Genomic DNA, 25,731 nt, shown 5'->3' with positions numbered 1-25,731 from the left:
AATGTTGTTACATCTGGGGGTTTGTGTTTGTGTGTGTTACTGGCATCTTGTGGGTAGAGGCTAGTGATGCTGAACATCTTTAGAATGCACAGGACAGTACTCCCTGTTCCCTTGCCAAATTATCTGACTCAAAGTCAATGGTGTGGAGGTCAAGAAACCCTAGGATAATGTAATTCTAAAGTACGACACAGATGTTATCCAATTTTGGTAACATTATTAGCTCTCAATAGAAACAAACTTTGTACTATAATACTAGATAATATGGAATTTACATGCAAGGCACTTTATGCTGATAAATAATAAAAATGTGAGTTGTTTGGGGGAGAGAGACGTATACATATAAAGCAGTAAATAAATGCTTAGAAGAGAACCAAATGAAAATAGAAGTCATTGGGTCACATTTACCTACAAGTTGTATTTTGAAAATATGTTGCTTAATCTTATTAATTTTTTTGAGAGAGATCAAAGGGGGTGGGGAAGGACAGAGAGGGAGACAGAGGGTCTGAAGTAGGCTCTGTGCTGACAGCAGCGAGCCCGATGTGGGACTTGAACTCACAAACTGAGATCATGACCTGAGCTGAAGTTGGATGCTTAACTGACTGAGCCACCCAAGTGCCCCTATTTTGCTCAATTTTAAATTCTGAAGGCTAGATATGAAAAAAAGTATTGATCTCTGGATCAGAAGTTGGCAAGCTATACTCCATTTTGCCTCCTGTTTTTGTAAATAAAGTTTTATTATAACACTGCCATAAAGAATTGTTAATGTATTATTTATGGCTGCCCTTATTTGGGACATACACCTTGGGCCCATTTTCTGTATGGCCTCTTAAAAGAAAAAGGCTGTACACCCCTCCCAGTTGTAGACATCTAGTAACTCAGGCTTTCTGGATATTGAAGAAATGAGAAAATGGACTTTTTACCTAAAGATACGTGCTTCAGATCTAAGATCATGTTCAGCAAAAAGACTTTTTTTAGGTATAATTTTCACTGAGTCATGATAGTGGTATTTAAACCATAAGCAGTTTGACTTCAGAATCTATGCTCTTCATATTACATCTGAAAACAAATCTAGATTAGCATTCTCCTGTCCTTTCCACCTCTGCTCTCAAGTGTTCTGTAGAGAGTATTATGTACTACAGTATACAAAATAAGAACAGAGCTGCACTTAATGCAATCTTCCAATCATCTTCTGTAAGAGGGTAAGTTATATGAAGTCAGGACATAAGGGAAACTAAAAATGTATTGAACAATACCAAAGGCAGCTGCTCATATTCCTTTAAATTACGGTTTTTAGCTTACCTGACCTGTTCCAGATACACACTTAGCTGACAGTGATCTTTGAAGAGGGGACTTTGAATTTGCTCTTACGATATCTAAACGGGATGAATAATCTGGTGGATACAGAGAATTTCGGAAAACCTGTTGCAATGATAAAGCAACATTATAAAATAAATACCAAACGATGGGAATCTAGGAAGCCATGTTAAGTTCTTAGTTAAGATTTTTTTTTTTTTAAAGCAGCCACATCCACCTGCTCACCTTCACCTCCCAGGAACAAATTTCTATTATTGTAAGTTAAAAAAAAAAAAAAAAAACCACTACAAAAAATAAAGTTTTAAAGATGAAAGCTATAAAGTTTATTTGAACCAGGTTAAGATGCTGATGGGTTCTGAAACCATCACTTGAGAGCTTTTGCTGAGGAGTTCCTTCCCTCAAAGTGGATGCTCCCAAGGAGAGAGGCTGCAAGTCATACCTTTGATTCTTTGTCTTCTCCCTGTCTCAACTCTTATCAATTTAACTTCATCGCAGTAGTCTAACAGTACATCATTTCAGAGTAAGTTGGAGCCACTGTGATTTATGGATTATAATCTCACTAGACTTTGAAACACCTTTTGTCAGTTTTTTTATCCTTAAGGCAACAGTTCCAAATACCACTCTCTTAAGCCTATCTATATTTTTTGTCTTCCCCCATTTCTCTAATATATAAACTGGTAGGTAATGTTGTCAGATGTGAATTTCTTCAACTTCACTCCCTTTTTCCTCAACTCTTTACCCCACCCCTTTTATTTAATGTCATCTGAGTCTTTCCAAGGTGCATATTTCCTATATCTAAGACTTCAAAAAAGAAAAGCCTTCTTTCTCCACAGGTTCCTTCCCCTCAGCAAATAAGCTCAAGATCATTTTTTTTTTTTAATTCAAGATATAACTTTACTCCTTAACTTCTCAAATATTCTCCTTCATCTCCATTTGTCAAAAAAACTACAAGTGGGCTTTCACTTTCCACTGAAATTGCTTTTGCCCCAAACCACCAAAGTCATCTTTGATCCTCCCTGGCCTTGTTATGAAACTTCTTTTCCAGGTATGCCATCTCTAACCTCTTTTCATGTGCTAGCTGCCCTATTTCTTCACATCTCTTTTTTTACTGCTTATACCTTAAATATTTTTAAAGGATTTCCCTTAGGCCACTTTTTTTTTTCTTTACCCTTTTCTCTGAAGATCTTATCTATATAGTGTTTAATGGCTACCTTTCAACCAATTTTCTATAGGCTCTCTTCTGATAGCCATACTTAACATGCCTAACTACTTCTGTTGTAGACCAACCATCTAATAGAACTCTGAGATGATTGAAATGCTTGCTGTCTAAACAGGCTACATGTGGCTACTACCCCTTGAAATGTAGTTCATGTGAATGAGGAACTGAATTTTTAACTTTAGCCACATATGCCTAGGGGCTACTGTGTTAGACAGCGTAGTTCTATATTCACCTTTACAATGATAGATGTTACGATACATTGAGTAGACCAAACTATAATCCTAGGCATTCTCCCTAAATTTCTCATCTGAGGCACTTCTATTTTAATTTATTGACTCTGCACATCTTTCTTTGTAGTTTACTTAGAATTATCTTACTGAAGACCAAAGCATGATTATTAAAACACTTTGTGGCTCCTCCCTACCTAGAGTCCACATACTGACACCCAAGGCTTAACATTACTCAAACCTACTCATCACTCTTCACCTCTAGCCTATTTACCTATATGCAGAATATGTTATACTCTGCCTTTGCAATGCTGAGTCCTCAGCCTAGAATTCCAGCACACTCATCAAGAGCCAAGTCAAATGCCATCTTCTGCTTTCTCCTATTCTCTAGTCAGTAGCGCTTACTGTTTATACCTCAATACAGCTATCATTTCATTGTTCCGTAATTATGCATCTATCTCCAACACTAGTGCAAGGAGCCCCGTTTTATCTTTGCAACTCCTCCCAGCTTAAGATTGTAACATAAAGGAATGTTACCGACGTGTTTTGGGGAAAAGAAACTCAAAACTAAGGGATTTCTCTATGCATTTCTTTAAACCTTAGAGAAGTACAAGACACAAAAGGAGCGAAGAGGTGAAACTTAAACTCAAGAGGTGAGACATGTTTTAGGACAATTCAGTCATGCTAATTAGGTTATTTAACATGTTACTGAGGATCCAATTATGTTTTCATGCCAGTTAAGGAAAACATATCCTGGTATGATATAAGAAACGGATATAAGGAACACGTATCCTGGTATAAGAACCATTAATCAAATGGTATTTGGAAGGGATGTATTTTTGTTAGAACAACATTCCTTTTTTAACTGTTCTAAAAAAGATGAAGTTAAAAGTGGGAAATGGAAGACAGTATACACCCATGAGATAAAAGTCTAAACCAGATACGTGTTAAAATTAATCTCTTAATGCAAAACAACAGGTTTACAGGAATGTTTATTGGCAATAATGCATTTCCCAATATGGTCCAAGATCTCTTCTAGGAGTGAGTCTCAAGATGCTCTGAAGTGACTGCACAGAGGTGATCTTTTGAAGGGGAAAATGAGCCTGACAATGCTTTTTTATGTGAAGAACAAATAAGGTAAGATGGTTTGTGATATAACTAGATGCCTAACCACAAAAAAAATTAGCTGTTGCCAGAATAAGTCTCAGCAGTCCTTGTAAAGCATGAAGTATTTAAGAAGAATAGCAAGTTATTTCTCTGTCCCTGTCTACATATTTTCTCTACTTGTTCCAAGAAATCCTGTATGTAAAAGGTTCTTTTTCTTCTTGGTACCAGTTTCATAGAATTTTACTTTCCCTGGTCCCACAACTCTCCCTAGTCTGCTTCCTTCTCTCCACAATTGCTGTGTGGCAGAACACTAACGGCTTCTGCCTATAGTTCGTTACGCCTCAGGACCTCTGTGTATCTGTGTCCTTTGCCCTACAGGTGTTGCCAGGCATCCTACGCGTCCCTCAGACTTCTAATTAAGAAATCATTCTTTGATTCGCTAGACTATTTAGAATCCTCACAGCACACTATATTTTTTCTTTACAGGACTGGTCACATTATAAAACTTAAACAGTTACACAGCACAGGCATACTTCATTTTATTGCACTTCATTGTGCTTCACAGAGACTCTTTTACAACTTAAGGGTTTTGTGGCAATGCTGCTTCAAGCAAGTCTGTCAGTGCCATTTTTCCAACAGCATTTGCTCACTTCGTGTCTCTGTGTCACATTTTGGTAATTATTAACAATATTTTAAACTTTTTCATTATTATTACCTGTCTTAAGGTGACCTGTGATCAGTGATTATGACTCACTGGAAGCTCGGGTGATGGTTAGCATTTTTTTAGCAATAATATATTTTCTTTATGTACACCTTTTTGCTTTTTGGATCTAATGCTGTTGCACACTTAATGGACTATAGTATATAACACTGTATGTTAATTGTGCTGGAATTAAAATAAAAGACTTAAAAAAGTAGACTACAGTATAGCGTAAACATAACTTTTATGTGCACTGGCAAACCTAAAAATTCATTTGACTTGCTTTATTGTGATATTCCTTTTGTTGCACAGGTCTGGAATGCTATAATATCTCTGAGGTATGCCTGTATATTTTTTAAATGTCTGAACTCTATGGTAGATTTTTAAATCTTTGCTTTGACAACTCAGACCTTTTCTAACTTATAATACTAAATCTTCAGAGTGATGCCTGGCATATAACAGGTGCTCAATAAACAGTTGTTGAATGAACATTTTATGAGGTAAATACTAGATCTCCATTTGAGAGATAAGGAAGCTGAAGAATGAAAAACTTGCTCAATATTACCCCATTAGAAAGTAGGAACGTTGATACTCAAAAACGTATCTACCACACAGCTCTGAGATCCTGGGTGTTTTATGAATCTCTCCTCCCACGAGCTATTTAGCTAACTGATTAAGAATACTGGTAAGGGAAGTGGTGTGACAGAATAAACTAGCTAGGACCTCTGGAATGAGAAAGAAAATCTTGGGGTTCAAAGAGATTGAAGGAACTTTAGTAACAGTTAACAAATGGCATGTCAGAGGCATTAGAAAAAGGAGAATGAAGATAACTTCTAAACAGGACTCCAGTCTTCTAGGAAAAGTAAGGGATCAATTTTGAACCTACCACTCAGTACAGTGTTTTTCTTGTAGGGAATGGTGCCTATCACACTCATCAAGAACCACACTAATCACAGTATAGAGAGGATAAAAACCGTGTCTGTAGTCAGGACTTTTGGGTTTGGCTTCCAGCATTATTAGTTATGGGACCCTTTGGGAAGTTTCTTAATCTACTTCTGCCTCAGTTTCCTCTTCCATAGAAAGGAGGACAATAAATACTTTTGTCAAAGTTGATGGGAGGATTAAAATATAATTAAAATGCATAGATCAGTAGCTGTCCAAAGTAATCGCTATATATAAACATTTGCTATTTTATTATTTTACAAATGACAGATAAAAGCTTGATCTGTTTTTTAAAAGATAGGACATGAAAGGAGTGAAAATTAAGAAACCTTAGCTATAGTACTTGGAAGGAAGGGAAACTTAGGAAGCCATCTATTGATAGACAATAAATAGAAATATCATGTATGCATAACTGATATAAAACTAAGATGAGATTTTGACATTGGAAAACATATGTACACATATTAAAACATATATCCTTCTTCATTTTAGTCAAACTTTTATCTGATTTTATGAATTAGATTTCCTGGAACCAGTGGAGTAGTGGGAAAAGAAGGCCCAGGTGAACTCTTTATGGATAGTTAGTTAATAAATAAACAACTGGGGGAATCTTCAAAATTGTCAACTGGCAGATACTCCCAAATTCTATCACTCATTAATAGAGAATTTTGGTTATATCTTGAGATTATCTGGTCTTTTTCACTTCTACTATAGAGATAATATGGACAAAGTCTGTGTGTAATACTTTATCTATTTCAGCAAAAATACTTTTGTGCCTTTATTCCTCCCTTTAAAAGGTAAGAGGGTTGGACAGTTACTCTTCAGATATGCTTGTTGAAGCCAGGCTGTGATATTTAGATGCTCTAACATTAGTTGGCTACTTGCATTTGCATCTAACTATCAGTACAAAGCAAGCCTTATTATAAACCTACACTTATTTCATAGCATACTGATTAAATCACACAAAACTGGTGAGAATCCTGATTCTGCTGTTTACTAGCTAAGTGGCTGTGGTCAAGTTAAGTTACTTAAAGCCTCTAAACCTGTTTCTGTAGTTATAAGATGCGAATAACCACAGCACCTACTTCATAGGATTCTGAGCAGTGAATGAGAAAATGCATGTGAAGCTTTGGGTATTCTGCACAGCATAAGCAATCAAATGTTAGCACTAATCAATGTGATGGTTAGCACACTTAAGTGACTTACATCACCAGTCAAAATGATACAGTATTTCACGTAATGGCCTTATTAACTAGCTGTTAATAAATTAATTCTTGGAACTTTACCATGGTGAATTTGTTAAGTTAAAAATACATAATGAGAAAAACATAAAAGTTGAGCTATTTGGGACTGCACACAGTAACACGAGCCATTGTAGTATTCAAACTTAAGATATTTTTACCCATACAGATTAATGCTTTCTTTTAAATATTTCCATCTTAAGAGAAGAACTTAACTTAGATAGATATAGTCCTACCTCCAAATCTTCTTCTTCATCAATCTTTTGTATGTTTTGGTAGGCAGCAGTATAGACCTCTAAAGCTTTGCCATGAAATAACATTTCAATAGTGATAAATTCTGAAAATATAGTCTAAAAAAAAAAAACCACAAAGATTTGAATTTAAACAATCATATGAATTTGTGAATTTAGTAAATTTATTCCTTATTATTGTTTTTGCATTTTATGAAATACAGAGGTATCTCTTTTTCCACAGGGCACATCAAGTATAAAAGATAATGGGAATAAAAATAGTTGAAAAGACTGTAGCACAACGTTGAAATTATATAAAATATTTCTTATCCCACCATTTAATTTCCTCCTATTTTTTAATAAGTCAGTTCTTTGTATACCTTGTAATTGATATTTGTGATAAAAAAAAGATCTGACTAAAATGTATACCATATGTACTCTGTTACCATATGTCTCTAAATATTAGATAAAGCAGGTCAGTTCTAAACCTGATATTTTAGTAACTCCAACTGATGTTGAAACAATAGTATGTCTTTTTAGACAGGAATTCTATCCCATCATATTTCTATGTGTTACTTGTATTCTCTAGCCACAAAGGACTTACTTGGTAATTATATTGCTACTACTGATAATAGCACCATGCATTTGTGTAGAGCTTTTCCAGTTTACGAATACGTGACTTGCCTCCTGTTGCTCATAGCTAGAATGTTGTGACTTGGGTCTGATTCTTCAAAGGTTATAGCTCTTGCTTATTGTACTGTGCTCTTCTTGCTGGAATCCATCATTTCCTTCACAAATAAACTATGCATGTAAACTCTATGGAGCATGATGACAGCTTACAACAAGGAAGATAATGAGCTAAGAGAATGAATGGAGATGTGCATGTTGATTTAAGCAGGGGTGAGATAATCGGTAGGTAAGGAAAGGATACAAACCAGAAAAGTTTTCAATAAAATAGGATCTTATCCTTTTGTTAATTATTTTGTCTCTTATCAAAATAAAAAAATCAGAGCATTAATATAGAGAGGAGTGGACAGAATAAGAATAAGGTAGAAAGTACCAAAGCATTGTCCTTAAGGGGCAAGAGAAAAGAGATGGGCTACAACAGACAAGAGTCAAATACCCATTTCTCTTTGTTGCTGCTCTCCTGTGTTAGTCATCAAATAGGAGTGGCCCTGCACTTTGGAAGACAGTGTTATAGGTATCCCTTAGTGTCCTGTGATTTTTTTTTTTTTCTCCTTCATGTCCATTCTTTCTTCCTTAAGAATATTTAAGGGAGTACTGATAGGCTTCTGATTACTACTCGATGGAAACAGATTAGTAGTTGAAAGTATCCCTTCTGGCCTAAAAAGACTGGGCTCTGGGACAAGACACAAGTATGACTAACAGTGACCCTTACTGTCACTTCATACAGGTCACAGAGGGTTCTGGTATACTGGAATGGCAACTGACTAATAAGCAGTATTATGACCAAGAATCTCTAGATACCCAAGAATGAAGTCGCTTTTGATTAAGACTGGCACTTATTCACTTAGTTGTCCGTCTTCCTAAGATAGCAGTCTAGCTAGAAAGGAGTCAAGTGCCCTTAGGAGTGTGAAAACTCCAAGAGGGAAAACAGCAGAACCAGAAGTCAATGATATGCCAAAACACTTAAGATTCCTACTTGGTTCTTGGTCTGCTGCTCATTTTAGGCAATGGGAATAATCAAGCAGAGGTTTACAACTTTCCTTTTGAATCTTAAATTTAGAGATTTTCTACATTTACTAAATAAAGAACTATGTAAAAAATATAGACATAGCTTGACTTTCTTTTTATTCAAGGCTGTTACAGAAATTTGTTTTCATTTATTTAGGTTTAATGTTTCAGCTAAGTACAGTAGAGAATCAACATTTTACAATGTTACACAGTGCACTCTCTTTTTTAGTTTTTCTTTTTTGGGTATTTATAAATCATCTGTTTACTTACGTGGATCTATTATGTGGAGAGAGAAGATAAGGTATTTGCTTTATGCTATAAAAGTACTTGAGAAATAAAGTAGCCTCAAATAAGGGAATTAAGCTTAATCAGTCAAGTGAGTTAGGTATTACTCGTATTTTTAAATATTTCTACAAGTGGACATTCTAAATCTTTATAATAGACTGTCACACTATTTCGTAACTAGTGAAATCCAAATACTTACAACCTTATTACACCTAAATCAGTAGATTAGGCTTAATTCAAATCTATTCCACTGTGGTAACTTTGTGGAATATGCAAACATTTCAAAATAATTTAAAACATTTTTCAAGTATTTGAATATAGTTATTAAATTTCTGATGGTCAGAATCTCTGAATGTGTCATCTCTGAACTAACAATTTTTTAATACTAGCATTTTATAGGATTTACATTACCCTTAGCTCATAAGTGAGCCCTGAAAAATATGTAGATACGTCTGTCACTGAAGAAAGCTACATTTTTGTTTATTCATGTCCTCTGATAAGAGAATCTACTGCATTCTCATTTTAAAAAACACTGATCAACTTTGAGTCTGTTACCACTTTCCAGTCTCAATTTAGTTTCAATTAATGATAAGTACTTTACAAATTCTCTTTAATCTATAAATGGCTATTATTTACTATGTGGAAGGTGGGGGGGAGGGAATCACTCTCAGGTTTTGTGATACTTTGGTTTAATCCTTTATGGTTTGAATTTTTATTTCTTGACAAAACCTATATTGTAACACCTAAATAAGACGAGACTGGCCCTACTGATTTTTTATACTGTTTATTTTTCTGTCAAAAACCATAATGGGAAATCAGAAGTACTGGTAATCTAGTATCCCAGACTTGGAATTTTTGACCTAAGAGTTATGAAGCCTAAAGATTATCATAGAGAGTTATATCCCTGAGTATAGCGAGGAGGGAATACTGCCAATTAATTACACTTTTTTTTTCTAGTTAGAATTTCACAAAACATCTGAAGATAGGCAGAAGGAAGGAAAATAATAGCAAGGAACAGAAAAGTTAGGTGACCCCTAGTATAAGAAGAACATAAAAAGCATGTTTTTGAAATTAAATAGTTTCAGTGAATCACCAGAAGGGTGGTGGAACTTTTTAGGACCCAATCATACTTAGAAATAATTTTCCCCAAATAAATTTAGCCTAACTTTCAGTGATCTCATGTAATCTTATCTGCAGTGGGTGAGTATCATCAGGGACAGACGCATTAATGAGTTATTTTTTTTTCCCCTTTTCAATTTTATTTTGTATGACTAGAGGGCAATTTGGGCATGTACTTAATTTTTACTGGTAGAAGATGGGGGAGCTAATCTGAAATTCTCTATTGACAAGTATTCTGTAACGCAGGATAGTATATAGGAGTTAAGATTATGGGCTCTGGATCAAGATAAATGTGGGTTCCAATCATGACCGAACATAACAGTTCTATAATATAAGCAGTTTATCTGTACTTTTCCTTAATTTTTCTCATCTGTACAATGGGGGATAAGAACAGTATCAAACTCATAAGTTTGGGGGTGAAGGATTAAATGAGAGAATCCAAGAGAAGGTATAGTATGGTGACTGACTTAGAGTAAGTGCTCAACACAAGTTAGCTATTTTTATCACTCAAGAAGTAAACTTGCTAAGTTAGAAAATGTTCCTTATGTTAATATTAAAGCCTCTACCTGGTTTAATTAGCAAGCAACACTTTTAACAAAAAAGTCATGAAAGGTCTGACTAATAACATTTTGGCAAATAAAGGGGAAATAATGACTCCAGAGTAGAGGCTATTCAATAAGTGATGCCAGGAGAACTTTTACCTACTTGAAAAGAATAAAGCTAGATATCTACCTCATACCATATGCAAAACACAACTGCCAGATAAAATGTTTAAATATTTAAAATATTTTTAAAACTTACAAATACTACAAGAAAATATAAGCAAGTATTTACAATCTTGAGGATGAAAACAACCTTTCAAACATGACACCAAGTATGAAACCAAAAAAGAGACCAACAGATCTGGCAACAAACATAAAACTTTATGGCACAAACACACCATAAACAACAAAATGGGAAAATACATTTGCGACATTTCTCTTCAATATAAAAGGTTAATTCTCTCAATATAAGGATTTTTTTACAAAGTAATAAGCAAACTGCCAACACAATAAAAATACAGGCTAAGGACAAGTGTGGGTAATTTACTAAAGAAGAAATAAATGTATTATTAAATATATGAAAAAATATTGTCTTAATAGTAGTAAGTGCAAATTAAGATTACACCGATTTTTTTCACCTATCAGACTAATTATTAAAAAGACTACTACTCATCATTGGTATACTGGGTTGCTCATGCAGGTTTTATAGAAATGTAAACCAGTTAAAGCTTTGTGGGCAGGAGTCTAAAGCTTTGTGGACAGAAGGTATCAAAATTTAAAGGGTGTATGCTCTTTGAATCAGAAATACCACTTTGGTAATTTATCCCAAAAGAACAACTGGATCAGCAAAAAGCCGAATGTTTAATGATGCAATGAGATCTATACCTGCAAAAATAATGTTGATATCACCAATAAGGACTGGTTAGATAAAGTAATATATATCCATAGCAAAAAATGTGAGGATACCAAAAGGATCTGTTTCTTAGCAAATGTCTGTGATATATTAAATTTTAAAAAGAGATGCTACATATAGTGTGGTCCACTTAAATATAACTGTATAGGGGTAATGATATTACCTCCCTCATAAAGATGTTGTGAGGAGTAAGTGAGTGTATCCACATAGAATGCATAGAATATGTGACATAGTCAACGCCTAAGAAATATTTATAATCCTATCTCTTGTGTATATGTACACAGAAAAAAGTTGTAATGACATAAACCAAAATGCTAATTTATTATTTCTCAGTAGTAGGATTATTATACTTTCTTAATAGTTTCATGCAGAAAATTTATGGTTATTTTATATTTAGTTATAAGAAAAATAAAGCTATTAAATTTAGAAGATGTTTCTTGTTCATGTCAGCTACTTTGCCACATACTGAATTCCTGTTCCTCTCTGTTCCAGGAGTGACCCCCTGTTTAAGATCCTTTCTGTAGGCCTGAAATTCCCTTGACATTCACCATGTAACTGATGATTTTTCCTATTATATGGGAAACAAATGGGATTGTGATTTTTCATCCACATTCTGCACTCAAGTTCCATACCAACTTTTCTCAAGCCAATTTTTTGCAAGGTTCCTGTGAAGTCTTTATCTAAAAATTGTGCTACCTTGCTGATTAATTAATTGTGCTACTTTTGCTGCTACCAAAATTCAGATGGACTTGTCAGTTAAACCTACCTCCCACACAGTTGTACAGTAATCAGCAGTGCTCACTCATTTCTGCCCCCAGAGAGGTTAGAGGAGCCAGAAGTTCTGCCCCCATCTGAACCAGTAGCCTGATAAAAGGTAAGAATAAGAATGTTCTAGGTTTGTTTCTCCCAAAATTATGAGTGGCAGCAACGATTTTTACTTTTCCAAGAATTTCTGTCATAAACAGAAATGTAAGACATGCTAAAATCAACATAGGGGGGCAGTAGTGTCACTCTTTTTGACTTGTGTTTGAAACTTCTGGGATTTGTGCATCCCTCTTTATCATAAAAGATCTCAAATGAGGCCTGACTTGGAAAAGAAACAATTTGATAGTGATGAGGAAAGATGTATAAAATGGAGATTCAGAACCCTAACAGAGTTTAATTTTGACCTCTGGAACTCATTTCTGGAAGTTTGGTAGATCGTGGGGGGTCTGTATTTAAAATGTAGGTTGTCACAGATGATATATATCTTGTATGTAGAAAATCTTAAGGAATCTACTAAACTATCAGCACTAATAAATGAATTCTGTAAGGTTGCAGAATACAGGATCAGTCTGCAAAAACTGATTATATTTGTGTGCATTTGCAATGAATAATCCAAAAATGAAATTAAGTAAACAATTCCATTTACAATAGCATGAAGGATTATAAAATACTTAGGAAAAAGTTTGAGAAAAGAAACACAAAAATGTATCCTCTGAACACTATAAAATGGTTAAAATAAACTAAGGAATACTTAAATAAATGGAAAAATATCCCTATGTTTATGGCCTGAAAAAATTAATTGTAAGATGGCAATACTCCCCAAATTGATTTATTGATGCAATTCCTACCAGAATCCCACCTGACTTCTTTATAGAAACTGAGAAGCTGATTCTAAAATTCATACAGAATTACAACAGATCTAGAATAGCCAAAACAATCTTTGAAAAGAAGAAAGTAGAAGAACTTATACACCCTGATTTTAAAATTCATTATAAAGCAATGCTAATCAATGTAGTGTGGTACTGGCATAGGACAGACCTATAGATCAATGAAAGGCAAAGTTCAGAAACAAAACCATGTCAACTGATTTTTACCAAGGGTTCCAAGGCTATTCAATGGAAAAGAATAGCTTCTTCAACAAATGGTGCTTGGGCAACTGGACAGTCACATGCAAAAAGATGGAAGTTTAACCTTCAGCTCACACCATACATCAAAATTAATTCAAATGGATCAAAGACTTAAAAGAACTATGAAAACTATACAACTGTTAGAAGAAAACAGGGATAAATCTTCATGATCTCAGATTCGGCAATGGATTGTTAGATATGACACTAAAAACACAAGCAACAAAAGAAACAAATATACTGACTTCAAGCATAAAAACTTTTCTGCTTCAAGGAACACCATGAAGATAGTGAAAAGAACCCTAAGGATGAGAGAAAAAAATAATTGCAAACCATAGATCTGAAAAGGGACTTGTATCCAGAATAGATAAAGAACTTTTACCACTCAATAATAAAAAGACAACCCAATGAAAATATGGGCAAAGGGTCTGAATAGACATTTCTTCAAGGAAGACGTACCAATGGCCAATAAGCATTAGCAGGGAAATGCAACTCAAAACCACAATGACCTACCATTTCACACCCACTCGGATGGTTGTGATGAAAAAGTCTGATGAACAGCAAGTATTGGTGAGGATGCAAAAAAATTTGAACCTAATCTTGAAGCCCCTTGGGAAAACAGTCTGGAAGTTTCTCAGATGATTACAGATAAGGTTCTACCATATGATGCAGCAATTCAATTAGATGTATACCTAATAAAAATGACAATTTATGTCCATACAAAAACTTGTATATGAATGTATCGTTAATCACAATAGCCAAAAGGTAGAAACCACCCAAGTGTCCGTTAATGGATGAACCGATAAACAAAATGTGGCAATACTCATATAATAGAATATTTGGCCATAAAAAGGAATGGATTATACTCATAGGATACATGTTATGACATGAGAGCATGTATATAGCTAATATACGTATATGTATATAAGTATAGTTAATAATGAAAACATTACGCTAAGTGAAAGAAGCCAGTTATAAAATCAACCATGTCATGATTCCAGTCACATGAACTGTCCAGAGTAGCCAAATCCATAGAGACGTGAGATAAGTAAGTGATGGTTGCTTAGGGCTGGGATGGGGTGGGGTGGGGTGGGAGGAGCAGTGAAGTACTAGGTCTTACTCTGAGGTGATAACAATGTTCTAAAATTGAGTGGTGATGATTACATATATCACAACACATTAAAAACTACTGAGTTGTACATTTTAAGTGGGTAAATTGTGTGGTGTATGAATTATATCTCAATTTTCTAAAAAGTAGGTTTCTTCCTGTCTAACATTTTTGTGACCACCAAGAGCCTTCCAAGGGCATGATACAGTAGGTAAAGAGAAAGCTTGGAAGCCCTTCTCTGTGCACCCTCCACTGTGCAGTCTCTTTCTATGTCATAATGCTTCAGAAAATCCCAGGTACTTGGAATTGCAGTTGGGAATTCTGCACTCACTGTCTCTGCCTGTTCTGTAACTGGTGGTCACTCAGGGAATTAAAAACACATGTAGAGGTAGTCTGCCCCTGAAGTGAGCCCAAAGATCAGAGACACAGATTGCCATGTGTACAAGGAAATTTTGCAGGCATGAGGATCAGCGGGAGAGAGGAATCAGACTGCCATCACTGAAGAAGCCCTTAAGTGGCAATGGAATCAAGCATACCTCACCAGTCTTCATTCTCATTGTTCAGGTTAAAGCTATTTATTTTAATAATCTTCTTTCCTTTCTCCCTCAATTTATGAGATGATGTCAGTGACTGTAAAATGTTATATCCTGCCCACACTCTCCCACCTCAGTAAATGGAGTTCGTCTCCTCTATTAAATGAGATGGTCTTCATGAGCAGTAATCTACCATTACAAAGCAGAGTGCAAAGTGAATTGAGAGGCTTTAAAAAAGGGTTTTGGTCTTCAGGACCAAACTAGAGACTTTTGAGCATGGTTATCAGAAAAAATCAAAGTTCTGAAATCCTTTAAAACTGTAACGGGGAGAAAAAGGTACAAATGAATGTTGTTTCGTGGACTGTAAAGAGGAATGATATAATTAAATGGCAGTTAATTTTACTGATAAGAACGTAACTTTTGAAAGCAAGATGTTTTCTTTGTTAGTAGTTGTAAAATGACAAAAGTATTTTTCTTTGAAGCCTTTTTCTCAGAAAATATGCAGCAAGCCAAAACACATCCTAGATTACTTGTTTTAAAGGACATAATATGGTCATAAGCAATCCTCCAAATCTTTCCAAATGCATATGAAAAAGTCACTGAAGACTTCTGAAGTCTATGATCTGAAAGATGTCATATCTACTGGTATGTTGCAATAAGATAAGGCAATTCTTATTATTACCACTGTATCATGGTGGATGCAAATTTATGTGGTTGGCTACTCTTGCTATTTTTTTATGTGATAATATCTAGTTACTAGAGAGCATTTAATGAGTGTATTATAATGGAAAGCACAGATTTTTAAAATACATAATTGGTTTATAGTTTCAGATTTTTGGCTATGATACTTTGGGTAAATTACTTTCTATCTTTGCTTAAATTTTATATAATGTATGGATAACACCACCTCATTCTTATGAAGTTGCTATAAAGAGAATTCATATAAAGTGCCTGTAACAGCACTGGATGCACAAAAACATAAGAAATGTTAGTTTCCTTTGATTAAATAGAAATGGAATAAGTTGAATATCTGAGGAAATAGGAAAATATCATCTGATATATTTTTATTTATAGTACCTTTTCCATATAGACTATGGGCTAAAAAAATCAGCATTAAAATTTTTCATACATTTAAATAAACAAAAAATAACATTAGAAAACATGTTGCAGACTTTAACAGTTACTTTATTACCTTTATATCCTTTATTTTCTGCTTTTCGAAATTGTCAATGGTTTCCTCCAGATGACGAGTTGTTCGGGTAGCATCCATTGTAGCTCTCTGCAATTCAGTTTCTGCCTACAAAAAGTATTCCCCAACCAAAGATACAAAACAGTTCAAGTTAGAATCCATTCAACTGAGTCTATTTCTAAATGTTACAATTGCCCTATTGGCTTTTTGGCGTAATACTGTAAACTGTTCAAGAATGTATTTTACCACATAAAATGATCTATATAATAAGCATGTGCAGAATAAAGAACTTTAAATCTATTAAATGACATGATTCCTGACCTCAAACAAAAGAAAATGTAACTCCTTCCCCTTTTTTCCTACAAAATCATTTTTTTTCCCTATATCACCCTTGGGCTGTTTACTGTAAGACAATTTTCTATATTTTCTACTCCTTTCATCTGTCTTACCATCTGTGCCATTTATCATTCTGTTCTTTTCTCATTCTTTCCCCTTTAGCCCTTTATTTTCCAAAAAAGGATGGACTTGTGACTTAAGTATTTTAAATTTTCTAATTCTCCAAATGCATTAAATGTTTCTAATCCTGTAATATCCTAATCAGATATAGAAGAATGTACACTACATATCTTTATTTCAGCATGGGGTATATTTATACATTCTTCTTAAAAGCTAATCATATTACACTGTTAACATTTAGTTAATGCTTATTACAAAAAATATATACCAGTAAGTAATAAATTAGATGGCAACTTTAACGCTTTACTTCATATACTGTAATGACAAGCACTCATACAATCTAGATCTGTAGTGTATAATCAATATGGTGGCCAGTAGCCACATGTGGCTACTGTAAGATTTAATGATTAAAAAACTACTTCCTCATTTGGTTTAATTGCATTTCAAGAGCTCAACAGCCATATATTGCTAGTGGCTACAGTACTGTAAAGTGCAGAACATTTCTAATCTACTCATGTATTTCACTTAAAAAAGCATTTCTTACTTTAGAACTGTAGTTGCCCAAAAATATTTAAAAGATTTTATTACTAAGCAGTAGAGGTTTTAAAAAACATAGCTGAATTTTTGATTAAATTCTAATACAGTTTTGTTTCCTGTACTAGTAGTATATTTACTCAAAAGTATCACATATCATCATTTAATAATCCATGGAAAAATGTGCATTTGTCATCAAAGTTTAGTGACACGTACTATTTTGACATTTAGCCCTTGCTTTTTCAAGAAAATGTATAAATTGAAGTAAGTAAAAGAGTTTACTATAGGGATCCATCTCGACACACCACTTTATTACCCACCTGTGACTGAAATTTTTCATAAAGGAAAAAATACATTTCAAAGAGAACAATTTTTTTTAGTAAATTAGAATCATATGCTCATTGAGTTATATAAACTTGCAATCAGATTATACATTAATTATAATTTTATATTGATTATGTACTCTTACATTTAGAATAACTCATGGGGCACCTGGGTGGCTCAGTCGGTTAAGTGTCTGACTCTTGATTTCAGCTCAGGTCATGGCCTCACAGGTTTGTGGCTTCGAGCCCTGCACCAGGCTCTGCGTCGACAGTGCAGAGTCTGCTTGGGATTCTCTCTCTCCTCTCTCTCTGCCCCTCCCCACTTGCAGTGTCTCTCTCTCTCTCTCTCAAAAATAAGTAAACAAACTTAAAAAAAGAAGAATTTAGAATAATTCAAGTACATGATTTTAAGATGCTAAGAATTTAAAAATATAGTCATTATACGTATGTGTACATTTGCCATAAGGGAGTAAAGTTTTTTAAAAGCATACAAACTTCTGTTTTTTTTAAGTTTACTTATTTATTTTGAAAGAGAGTGCAGACACATGTGCAGGAGAGGCAGAGAGAGAATCCCAAGCAGGTTCTGTGCTCACAGCAGTGAGCCCAATGCAGGGCTCAATCTCACAAACTGCAAGATCATGACCCTCCGCTGAAATCAAGAGCCCGAGGCTTAACCAAGTGAGCCACCCAGGTGCCCTGGGCTTGCAATTTTTAAAAATATAACTGTATCACAGGAAATTCAAAAGTAAAATAGAGTTCCTTTGTAGATTAGTATGAAAAAATTTCTAACAGTTATTTGATGCATGTTAACCTTCTAATGAGAATATTCAAGAAAACTAATTTCTTAATAGTATTTCATGCGACTCATGCAATTCTTGTGACTACTTCCTTCTGATTATGTCTTTGCCCTCTCCAGTTACTGATAGTTTCAAATTAAAAAAATTTTTTTTGATTTGGACAGGTAGGTGGAATTGGCTAAACCAGGAAGAGTGGGGAAGCAGAGGCTGCAGCTGGGACACCTGTGTTTTAATCTTCCCCCACCCTCCACCAACTAATATTCATTTCTGAAAGTTTCAGATCTTTTCACTCAGGCACAGCAACTCACACAAAGTTAACACAGCTATTTTTAACAAAAAAGACACAGGTTTCTATTTCTTGTTTTTGTTTTGTTTTTTTCGGAAAATTCTTCAAAATCCTATAATGTATCAATTTGAGTAGGAAATGCTTTTTATTAAAACACTATGAGGGCGCCTGGGTGTCTCAGTCAGTTGAGCATCCGACTTCAGTTCAGGTCATGATTTCACAGCCTGTGAGTTCAAGCCCCCCGTCGGCCTCACTGCTGTCAGCACAGAGCAGGCTTCAGGTCTTCTGTCCCCTTTTTCTCTGTTCCTCCCCCTGCTCATGCTCTCTCAAACATAAACATTACAAAAATAAAGTAAAAAAATAAAATACTATGACACAACTCTGTGAGTTAGAGGTATCAGTATATTTAATGAAACTAGCCATTAGTGCAAAATGGCTTATAAAATGGTGAGCCAGACTGGTGTTTTTCAAACTGTGTCATAGGAAACTTTTTCCAAAGCCACCCAGGGCCTTGCAGGATGAGCAAGCAGACAGAGCCCTGAGATTCTTCTTTATCCCATCCTCTTATATCAGAGCCACTCCATGTTTTTTACATATTGAACTTTAACATGCTTGCTGCTTTTGAATGATCAGATGAATTTTAAGGGTCCATCCTAGTTAATATTCTATTATGCTATGATTGAATATTTTTATATTTATATTGAATACATTTGTATATAGATTGTCCTTTATTTTCTAGTCTTAGGTTGTCAAAATCCACTCACTTTTCCAGTGAGCATATCAATTCACCTATAGCAGTAATCTATTCCATTGTTGCATTTATTTCCCCCAATGTGAACCTAGCGACCAGTTTCATCTACAGTGTAAGACTGCCTCCTCCACAGCAGTGTTTACAACAGACCATCTAAGTCAGAAACATCTTTGTCTTAGAAATGTTCATTTCTGTGTTGAATCTCCACACTAATACCCCTGATTCAATCGTACCAACTACTCGGGATTCCAGATGTGACATTTTTCTGCCTTTATGTATTCTCCTCCAAACAAAACAAAACAAAATTTTGATCTCTCGCTTCTTAAAATCTGGATAACCTGGTCTCTCTGCCTTAGTCCCTAGTTGGCAGTCATAAATTTTCCACCATTCTCTGGTTTTTCTGACTTGCTTAAAATCCAGACTCTATAATCTAGTTGGTAAATCTTAATCCTCAACTAGATGTTTCTGTCCCAGCCCTATGGCTGCCCATTTTTGTGTATTACAAGGTTGGGCTTATGTACCTTTGGTCCAGAGGAAGGAGGACCGCGCAACTGGTGTAGCCCCAAATTATTGCTCCAGGGGTTCCCCTCAGGGATGGAGGTGTTATGGAACCTCAAATGCCCCCAATAGGGGCACTCCTAATTGGCTGAGCTAGGGCAGTAAAAACCTTCAGGAAGCAGGAAGGAGACACAAGGAATGGGGAAAAGAGGCAGGGGGATAAATTAGTACTTTCTATACAATTGCACCTATTCCAATGGTTGGCAATTAGCCAGGCACTATTTTCTATCCTTTTATTTAGTCATGAACAAGGTACATTCTACCTTAAGTAACAGTCATTCTTAACAGAAGATCCTTGTCACAGTTGATAATCCTATCTAGATCCTTTTGTGTCCAGCTAAGGACCTCAATTGTATCTAGAACCTCCTGAGGGTCTTTGGCTGGTAGTCATAATTGTGGTTTCACACTGTTGTTGTTTTTAAAGGTGAAGGGGATTATACTGGGGAAAAATGACTTTTCCTTCCTTTTCAAAAGCAGGGCAGTTGATTTCTATAATGAGAACTTGTAAATGCATAGGTTTCTTTACAACCTTTATATTCAAATTTTCTGCACATTTAAGAGTAGAAATGCATAATTTCCATATATATTTACTTTTGTACGGCATACCTTACAAAACATTTTTTTAAAGATCAAAAGTCAAAGGATACAATAACATGTCGATCAGATGGGTTTCGCTGTCGTGTTCTTTCTAACTGAGTTAACTGTTTAGCTTCTCGATTCCTTGCTGTTAATGTTGCTTTGAGGTCATCCTGAAAAGAGGCATTTATGATTAATACAAATCTCTGATTTAAGAAGTAATATATACACACTCTGTTTTAAGAATGGGAAAACACTCCTTGTTTGGTCCAGGTATCATTACCACAGGAATTATTACTACTGCAGAATCAGTGTGTGTGAGTGTGCCTATGTATGTGTGCATTTCTTAAATATCCTCTAAAAATAATGATACAGGCAAGACAATTTTAATACGAACCTATAACCATTATATATAATGTTATATAGAGAGAGAATTTTGACTGTGGTAGTAGTTACATGTGTATACACATTTGTCAAAACTCAATGACCACTTAAAACAGAATTTTACTGCCTGTAAATTATACCTCAAAGTTGATTTAAAAAACAGAACTTGGGATGTAACATGCGGTATGGAGACTATAGTTATTAACCCTGTATTGCGTATTTTAAAGTTGCTTAAGAGTACATCTTAAAAAGCCTCATCGCAAGAAAAAAAGATTTCTAACTATGTATGATGATGGATGTTAACTAGACTTTTGTGATCATTTCACAATGTACACAGATACTAAATCACTGAAACTAATATGTCTCAATAAAAAAATAGAGCTTTGTCTTAGTCACTTTTAGTCTACCTGTTATTGCCTACTTTAAAATAAAAAAATATAAACTTAATATAAACTTATATTCATTTAGTAAAATAAGTTCTGTCCATATATTCTTCATGACTATAAATATTAAATATTTTAAACTTTCTATAATAATGTTTTATGTTGCTATAGTTTACTTAGTAAACTCACTAAAAATATCTCACTATTCTCAAAGTTCTAAGAAATGATGCTTCATAAAATGTGTGAAAAGAACTGTGTAACTATTATGTTATACTTTTTATTAGGAGGACAATTGTTGGAAATCTCATCCTCATTGCCACAATACCTAATAAATAGTAGGAAAAAATGAATTTACTTACTCGTTTCATTTTTACAATGGTTCCATAAGCTTTCAAAGGTTCAACTACTTTGGCTTCAAGTCTTTCAACCTATTGAAAATTATTATAAAATATAACTGAAAAGAAACACAGACATATCAAAATTTAAATTCGGAAATAAAACCTGTGCTATTTAACCTAAACATAATTACTATACAGAGTAATGTTTTAAGATGTCACAGTTTATCTTTATAAAAAAGCATCACCAGAAATTGATAAAACTCAGAATCGAAACTCAAATACAATAAAAACTATTAAGTTGCAGAGGAACAATAAAAGCAGAAAAGTACCTCGTATACAATATGGCAAGAAGGTGTCTCAGGTTTCTAAGAAGCTTATCTCCGCCACACAATCATCTATTACTTTTCTACCTCACAGTTGCTTTTGGGTAAGTCTCAAGACCTCTCAAATTTTAGTACTGCTACCATTATCAGTGTGTTTAGCACAGTGTTGGATATTCTACATATATTATCTCCAAAAGTAATAGTCCAACTTTCCAGATAAGAAAATTGAAGCTGAAAGCTACAGCATATTGGAAAAATTTTAAATGACACAAATCCTCAAAAGCAGAAAAAGCTTACAGACCACTGCATTAGCTGAAATTCTTTTCTGGGAAGCCTTTTGTAAACTACTAAAGCTTGAAGAACAAGATAAATGGTCTCAGTGTTGCTGAACTGTCAAACTGCATGGTTGATTTTTTATTTAGAATTAAACTGTTTTTCTTGGGGCGCCTGGGTGGCTCAGTCAGTTGAGCAGCTGACTTTTTTTTTTGGAGCGGCTGACTCTTGATTTCATCTCAGGTCATGATCCCAGGATCGTGGGATCTAGCCTCATGTTAGGCTCATTGCTGAGCATCTGAAGCCTACTTAGGATTCTCTCTCTCTCTCTCTCTCTCTCTCTCTCTCTCTGTCTCTTTCTCTTCCCCTCTGCCGCCTCCCTTGCTTGCAATCTCCCTAAAATTAAAAAAAAAAAAATTGAACTGTTTTTATTAAACATTACAGTTTTTATCTCATTTTGAGTAATTACTTTCTTTAATTAATAGTGCTAGTGGAAGGCACTGAAAAAGGTTTTATAAAGACATATATAGGGGTGCCTGGGTGGCTTAGTTGGTTAAACATCCAACTCTTGATCCCTGCTCAGGTCATGATCTCATGGTTCATGAGACTGAGCCCCAAGTCAGGCTCTGCGCTGACAGGGAGGAGCCTGCTTGGGATTCTATCTTTCCCTCTCTCTCTCTGCCGCGGCCCCCCCCCCCCCCCCCGTGCTTGTACATGCACACACACTTTCTCTCTCTCTCAAAATAAAATTAAAAAAAATCCAAAACTTTAAAGGCAAATATATATGTATAGTGTAAGAAAAATAACTCTTGGACAATAACATTTTCTTTATCAGGACAAGTAATACAAGATGACATTATTGTTCAAAATGAACATTATTTTTGGAGGAGGAAGAAGCCTTTTTTAAAAATGTTTATTTATTTATTTTGAGAGAGAGAGAGAGAGAGAGAGAGAGCACATAAGGAGGGGAGGGACAGAGAAAGAGGGAGACAGAATCAATCCCAAGCGTGCTCTGTGCTGTCAGCGCAGAGTCCAATGCAGGGTTCGATCTCACGAACTGTGAAATCATGACCTGAGCCGAAATCAAGAGTCAGAACTCTTGAAACTGACTGAGCCACCCAGGCGCCCCAGGAAGAAGGCTTTTTTTTGATGATGTATGTTTATATAGTCAGTACTTTACATTTCATATTGGTTTTTCTATAAACAAAATGTATATGAAGGCTTCACTTTAAAAGATTTTAGGAAAATGAAACAAACCAAGTTCTCATTGAGTAAATATTAGGAATCCTAAAATCAAAACCATGAATACTCTGAATAGTTTAGTCTATACCATTTTGAATAATCCATACACTGATTATGCAGTGCAAGGATTACCTTAAGTCTTTTTTCTGTTCTCCTTTTTGTTGCCTACCTTTTGTTCATGGTTCATTAGCACCTCCACCATTTGGGAAGCAGGGGAAATAAAAAAGGAGAACAAATGTGAATCAATTCACTTTGCTATTTGATAAATAGCATAGAGGTTTTCTAGAAAGGGGCACTGAAATTACTGTCTTAACATGGGAATTCAGGGTTATCAGTGAGTGTAAATAAATAATTTTTGAACACTAAGTCTCAGTTATGTTTAACTGAGAGCTCGGTGTTTATTATAGAAGACTATCCTATGACAAGAACTCAACTTTTCCCAAAAAGTACCCCCAAATCTAATTACTACTCAAATTTCCGTTTGGATCGCAAATGTAGGTTCAAAGATCGTTATCTTTGTTTTTGTGAGTTTTTTTGATAATTGAAATTACTGGATTAGGCTTTTAAAAAGTACCAAAAGCACTGATGAGAAGAGTCCAAGAGAAGCAATGTGGCTCCTAACTTGGCAATTTTCTGACAGTAAACCTGTATCTTGAAACCGAAGATAAATGTAAGTTAAAGTGCTTATGAGGTTTTAAAGGTAAAAATGGACTTTCATGAAGAAAACAATTACAACACCATCTTCTTCCCTCCTTTCCAAAGCAAAAGCAAAACAACCAAAGCCACTCCACAAAGTCTCACTACTAGTTTATATCTATGATATAAATCAGCAAATCACTGCTGCTTTTTTTTTTTTTTTTTTTAAACAATGAAATACCGGTCCACTTTGCAGAGCACTGAAGCAGCAAAGATCTCTTGTCCAATTATTACTTATTCACTCGTATTACCACTCTCAACATCTTCCATCTCCAGACATACTTTAAAATATACTTACGTGCACACAAGACACAAGTCATGCTCCTTTTCTTTCCCATGGGTACTATGTTTACTACCCCCTGTAAAGAGCCACCCCTTGGCCAAATGAAGTGGGGAAATTCAGGACTTCAGAACACCCTAAAGTTTAGTTTGAAAACGGTAAAATCACAAATCACAGGAAGCTTCCCTTTAACAGACTCACACAATGTTACATGAAATGTACGTTTATCATCAAGTGTGTGGTCGCCACTGCAGTTAGGTGGATTACAAGTGGAAGTCTTCACGGTTCCTTCATCCACTACTTCGGGGCTCATTCATAACAATGACGCTGTGACCTCACTCCATACCTCTGCTTGTCGATAATCCTGAAGTTTGGCAAACTCCTCGGCAAAGTTTTTCAGGCCCTGCTTTAAATTTGGGGTCTCTGTGGAGGCATACACGTTGATTTCATTCACCAGTAGGTCTGCTTTGTCTCGCAGTCTGGCAGTTTTCCGCACATAAGCAGCAAAGATTTGGCACAGCTCTCCGAAATGCTTCTCCACATTCGTGACAGCATCTTGCAGTTGTCTGGTTTGAGCGTCCCTAGAGAAAAAGATGACACAAAACGCAAATCATTCTCATCAGAGATGAAAAGGCTTCATCTCCGCGTTAATTTGATATGCAAACATTCCCGGGGCGTTTTGCGGCTTCGAAGGAGCAAACCATCAACGATCCCACCACCTCCCGAGGCGGGTTCCCCTCCTCTAGGTCCCCATGTCGGGGCCTGGCCTCAACACCCCGACAGTGCGGGCGCACGGAGAGGCCAGGCTGTGGCCTGGCCGCGCCGCCGCGGGGAGGCGGCTGCTAGGGCTGCCGCTCTGCGCGGCGCGGCCTGGGCGCCCGGCTGCCTCCCTGGCGTCTGCACCGCCCGGGCAATACCGGGCCCGGGGAGCGTAGTCCCAAGATCCACCCCCGGCCTCCGGGGCTCGCCGCAGCCCTGGGAAGTAGGCCCCAGATCGCAGCGGGGATGGGCCAGACCCCGGCCCAGGGTCGAGATTCGGCACGGAGGCCCCGGAGAGAGAGGCTCCGCTTCCCCCACCCGAGCCCTCGCGTGTGGAGGGGCCCTGGCCAGCCTAGGCCCCGGGGCTGTTACCGGTTTTCCAAGCTGCGCCTCAACATCTTGCCTTGCGCACGGCCGGGGACCCCGGGTTGGGCCCAACGACCTGGGCTCGGAGGCGCCCGAGCGTGCGCCGGGGCGCGAGCCGCCGCCTCCCGGAGCCTGAGAACCCGCCCCGCGCGC

At 36.0% G+C, this 25,731-nt stretch overlaps 1 protein-coding gene and 1 long non-coding RNA gene across 3 annotated transcripts in view; one reads left to right on the top strand and one right to left on the bottom strand.

Annotated features, from left to right (window-relative positions):
• The window catches only part of LOC121042705 (uncharacterized), a 26,284-nt gene extending 4,633 nt beyond the window's left edge, over positions 1-21,651 (top strand). Inside the window, exon 2 of the long non-coding RNA XR_005796394.1 lies at positions 20,228-21,651. This is a non-coding gene — a long non-coding RNA (uncharacterized LOC121042705). The remainder of the gene's footprint in view (positions 1-20,227) is intronic.
• CIBAR1 (CBY1 interacting BAR domain containing 1) overlaps positions 1-25,731 on the bottom strand; it is a 27,507-nt gene extending 1,776 nt beyond the window's left edge. The window contains exons 1-9 of one of the 2 annotated variants that reach the window (XM_040493977.1): positions 25,585-25,731; positions 24,800-25,034; positions 23,647-23,670; positions 21,661-21,729; positions 20,606-20,707; positions 17,564-17,569; positions 16,257-16,361; positions 6,987-7,100; positions 1,300-1,419 (exon numbers count right to left, since the gene is read on the bottom strand). In XM_040493977.1, the coding sequence (XP_040349911.1) occupies positions 1,300-1,419; positions 6,987-7,100; positions 16,257-16,361; positions 17,564-17,569; positions 20,606-20,707; positions 21,661-21,729; positions 23,647-23,670; positions 24,800-25,034; positions 25,585-25,610 (801 nt within the window). In that variant the 5' untranslated portion in view covers positions 25,611-25,731. The remainder of the gene's footprint in view (positions 1-1,299; positions 1,420-6,986; positions 7,101-16,256; positions 16,362-17,563; positions 17,570-20,605; positions 20,708-21,660; positions 21,730-23,646; positions 23,671-24,799; positions 25,035-25,584) is intronic. The other variant, XM_040493978.1, reaches the window with a different exon arrangement.

The sequence above is a fragment of the Herpailurus yagouaroundi genome, unplaced genomic scaffold, assembly GCF_014898765.1.
Source record: "Herpailurus yagouaroundi ecotype Mexico unplaced genomic scaffold, PumYag 186, whole genome shotgun sequence".
Taxonomy (NCBI): domain Eukaryota; kingdom Metazoa; phylum Chordata; class Mammalia; order Carnivora; family Felidae; genus Herpailurus; species Herpailurus yagouaroundi.
The sequence above is the reverse complement of the archived record's forward strand: the minus strand, read 5'-3'. Positions and strand labels throughout refer to the sequence as shown.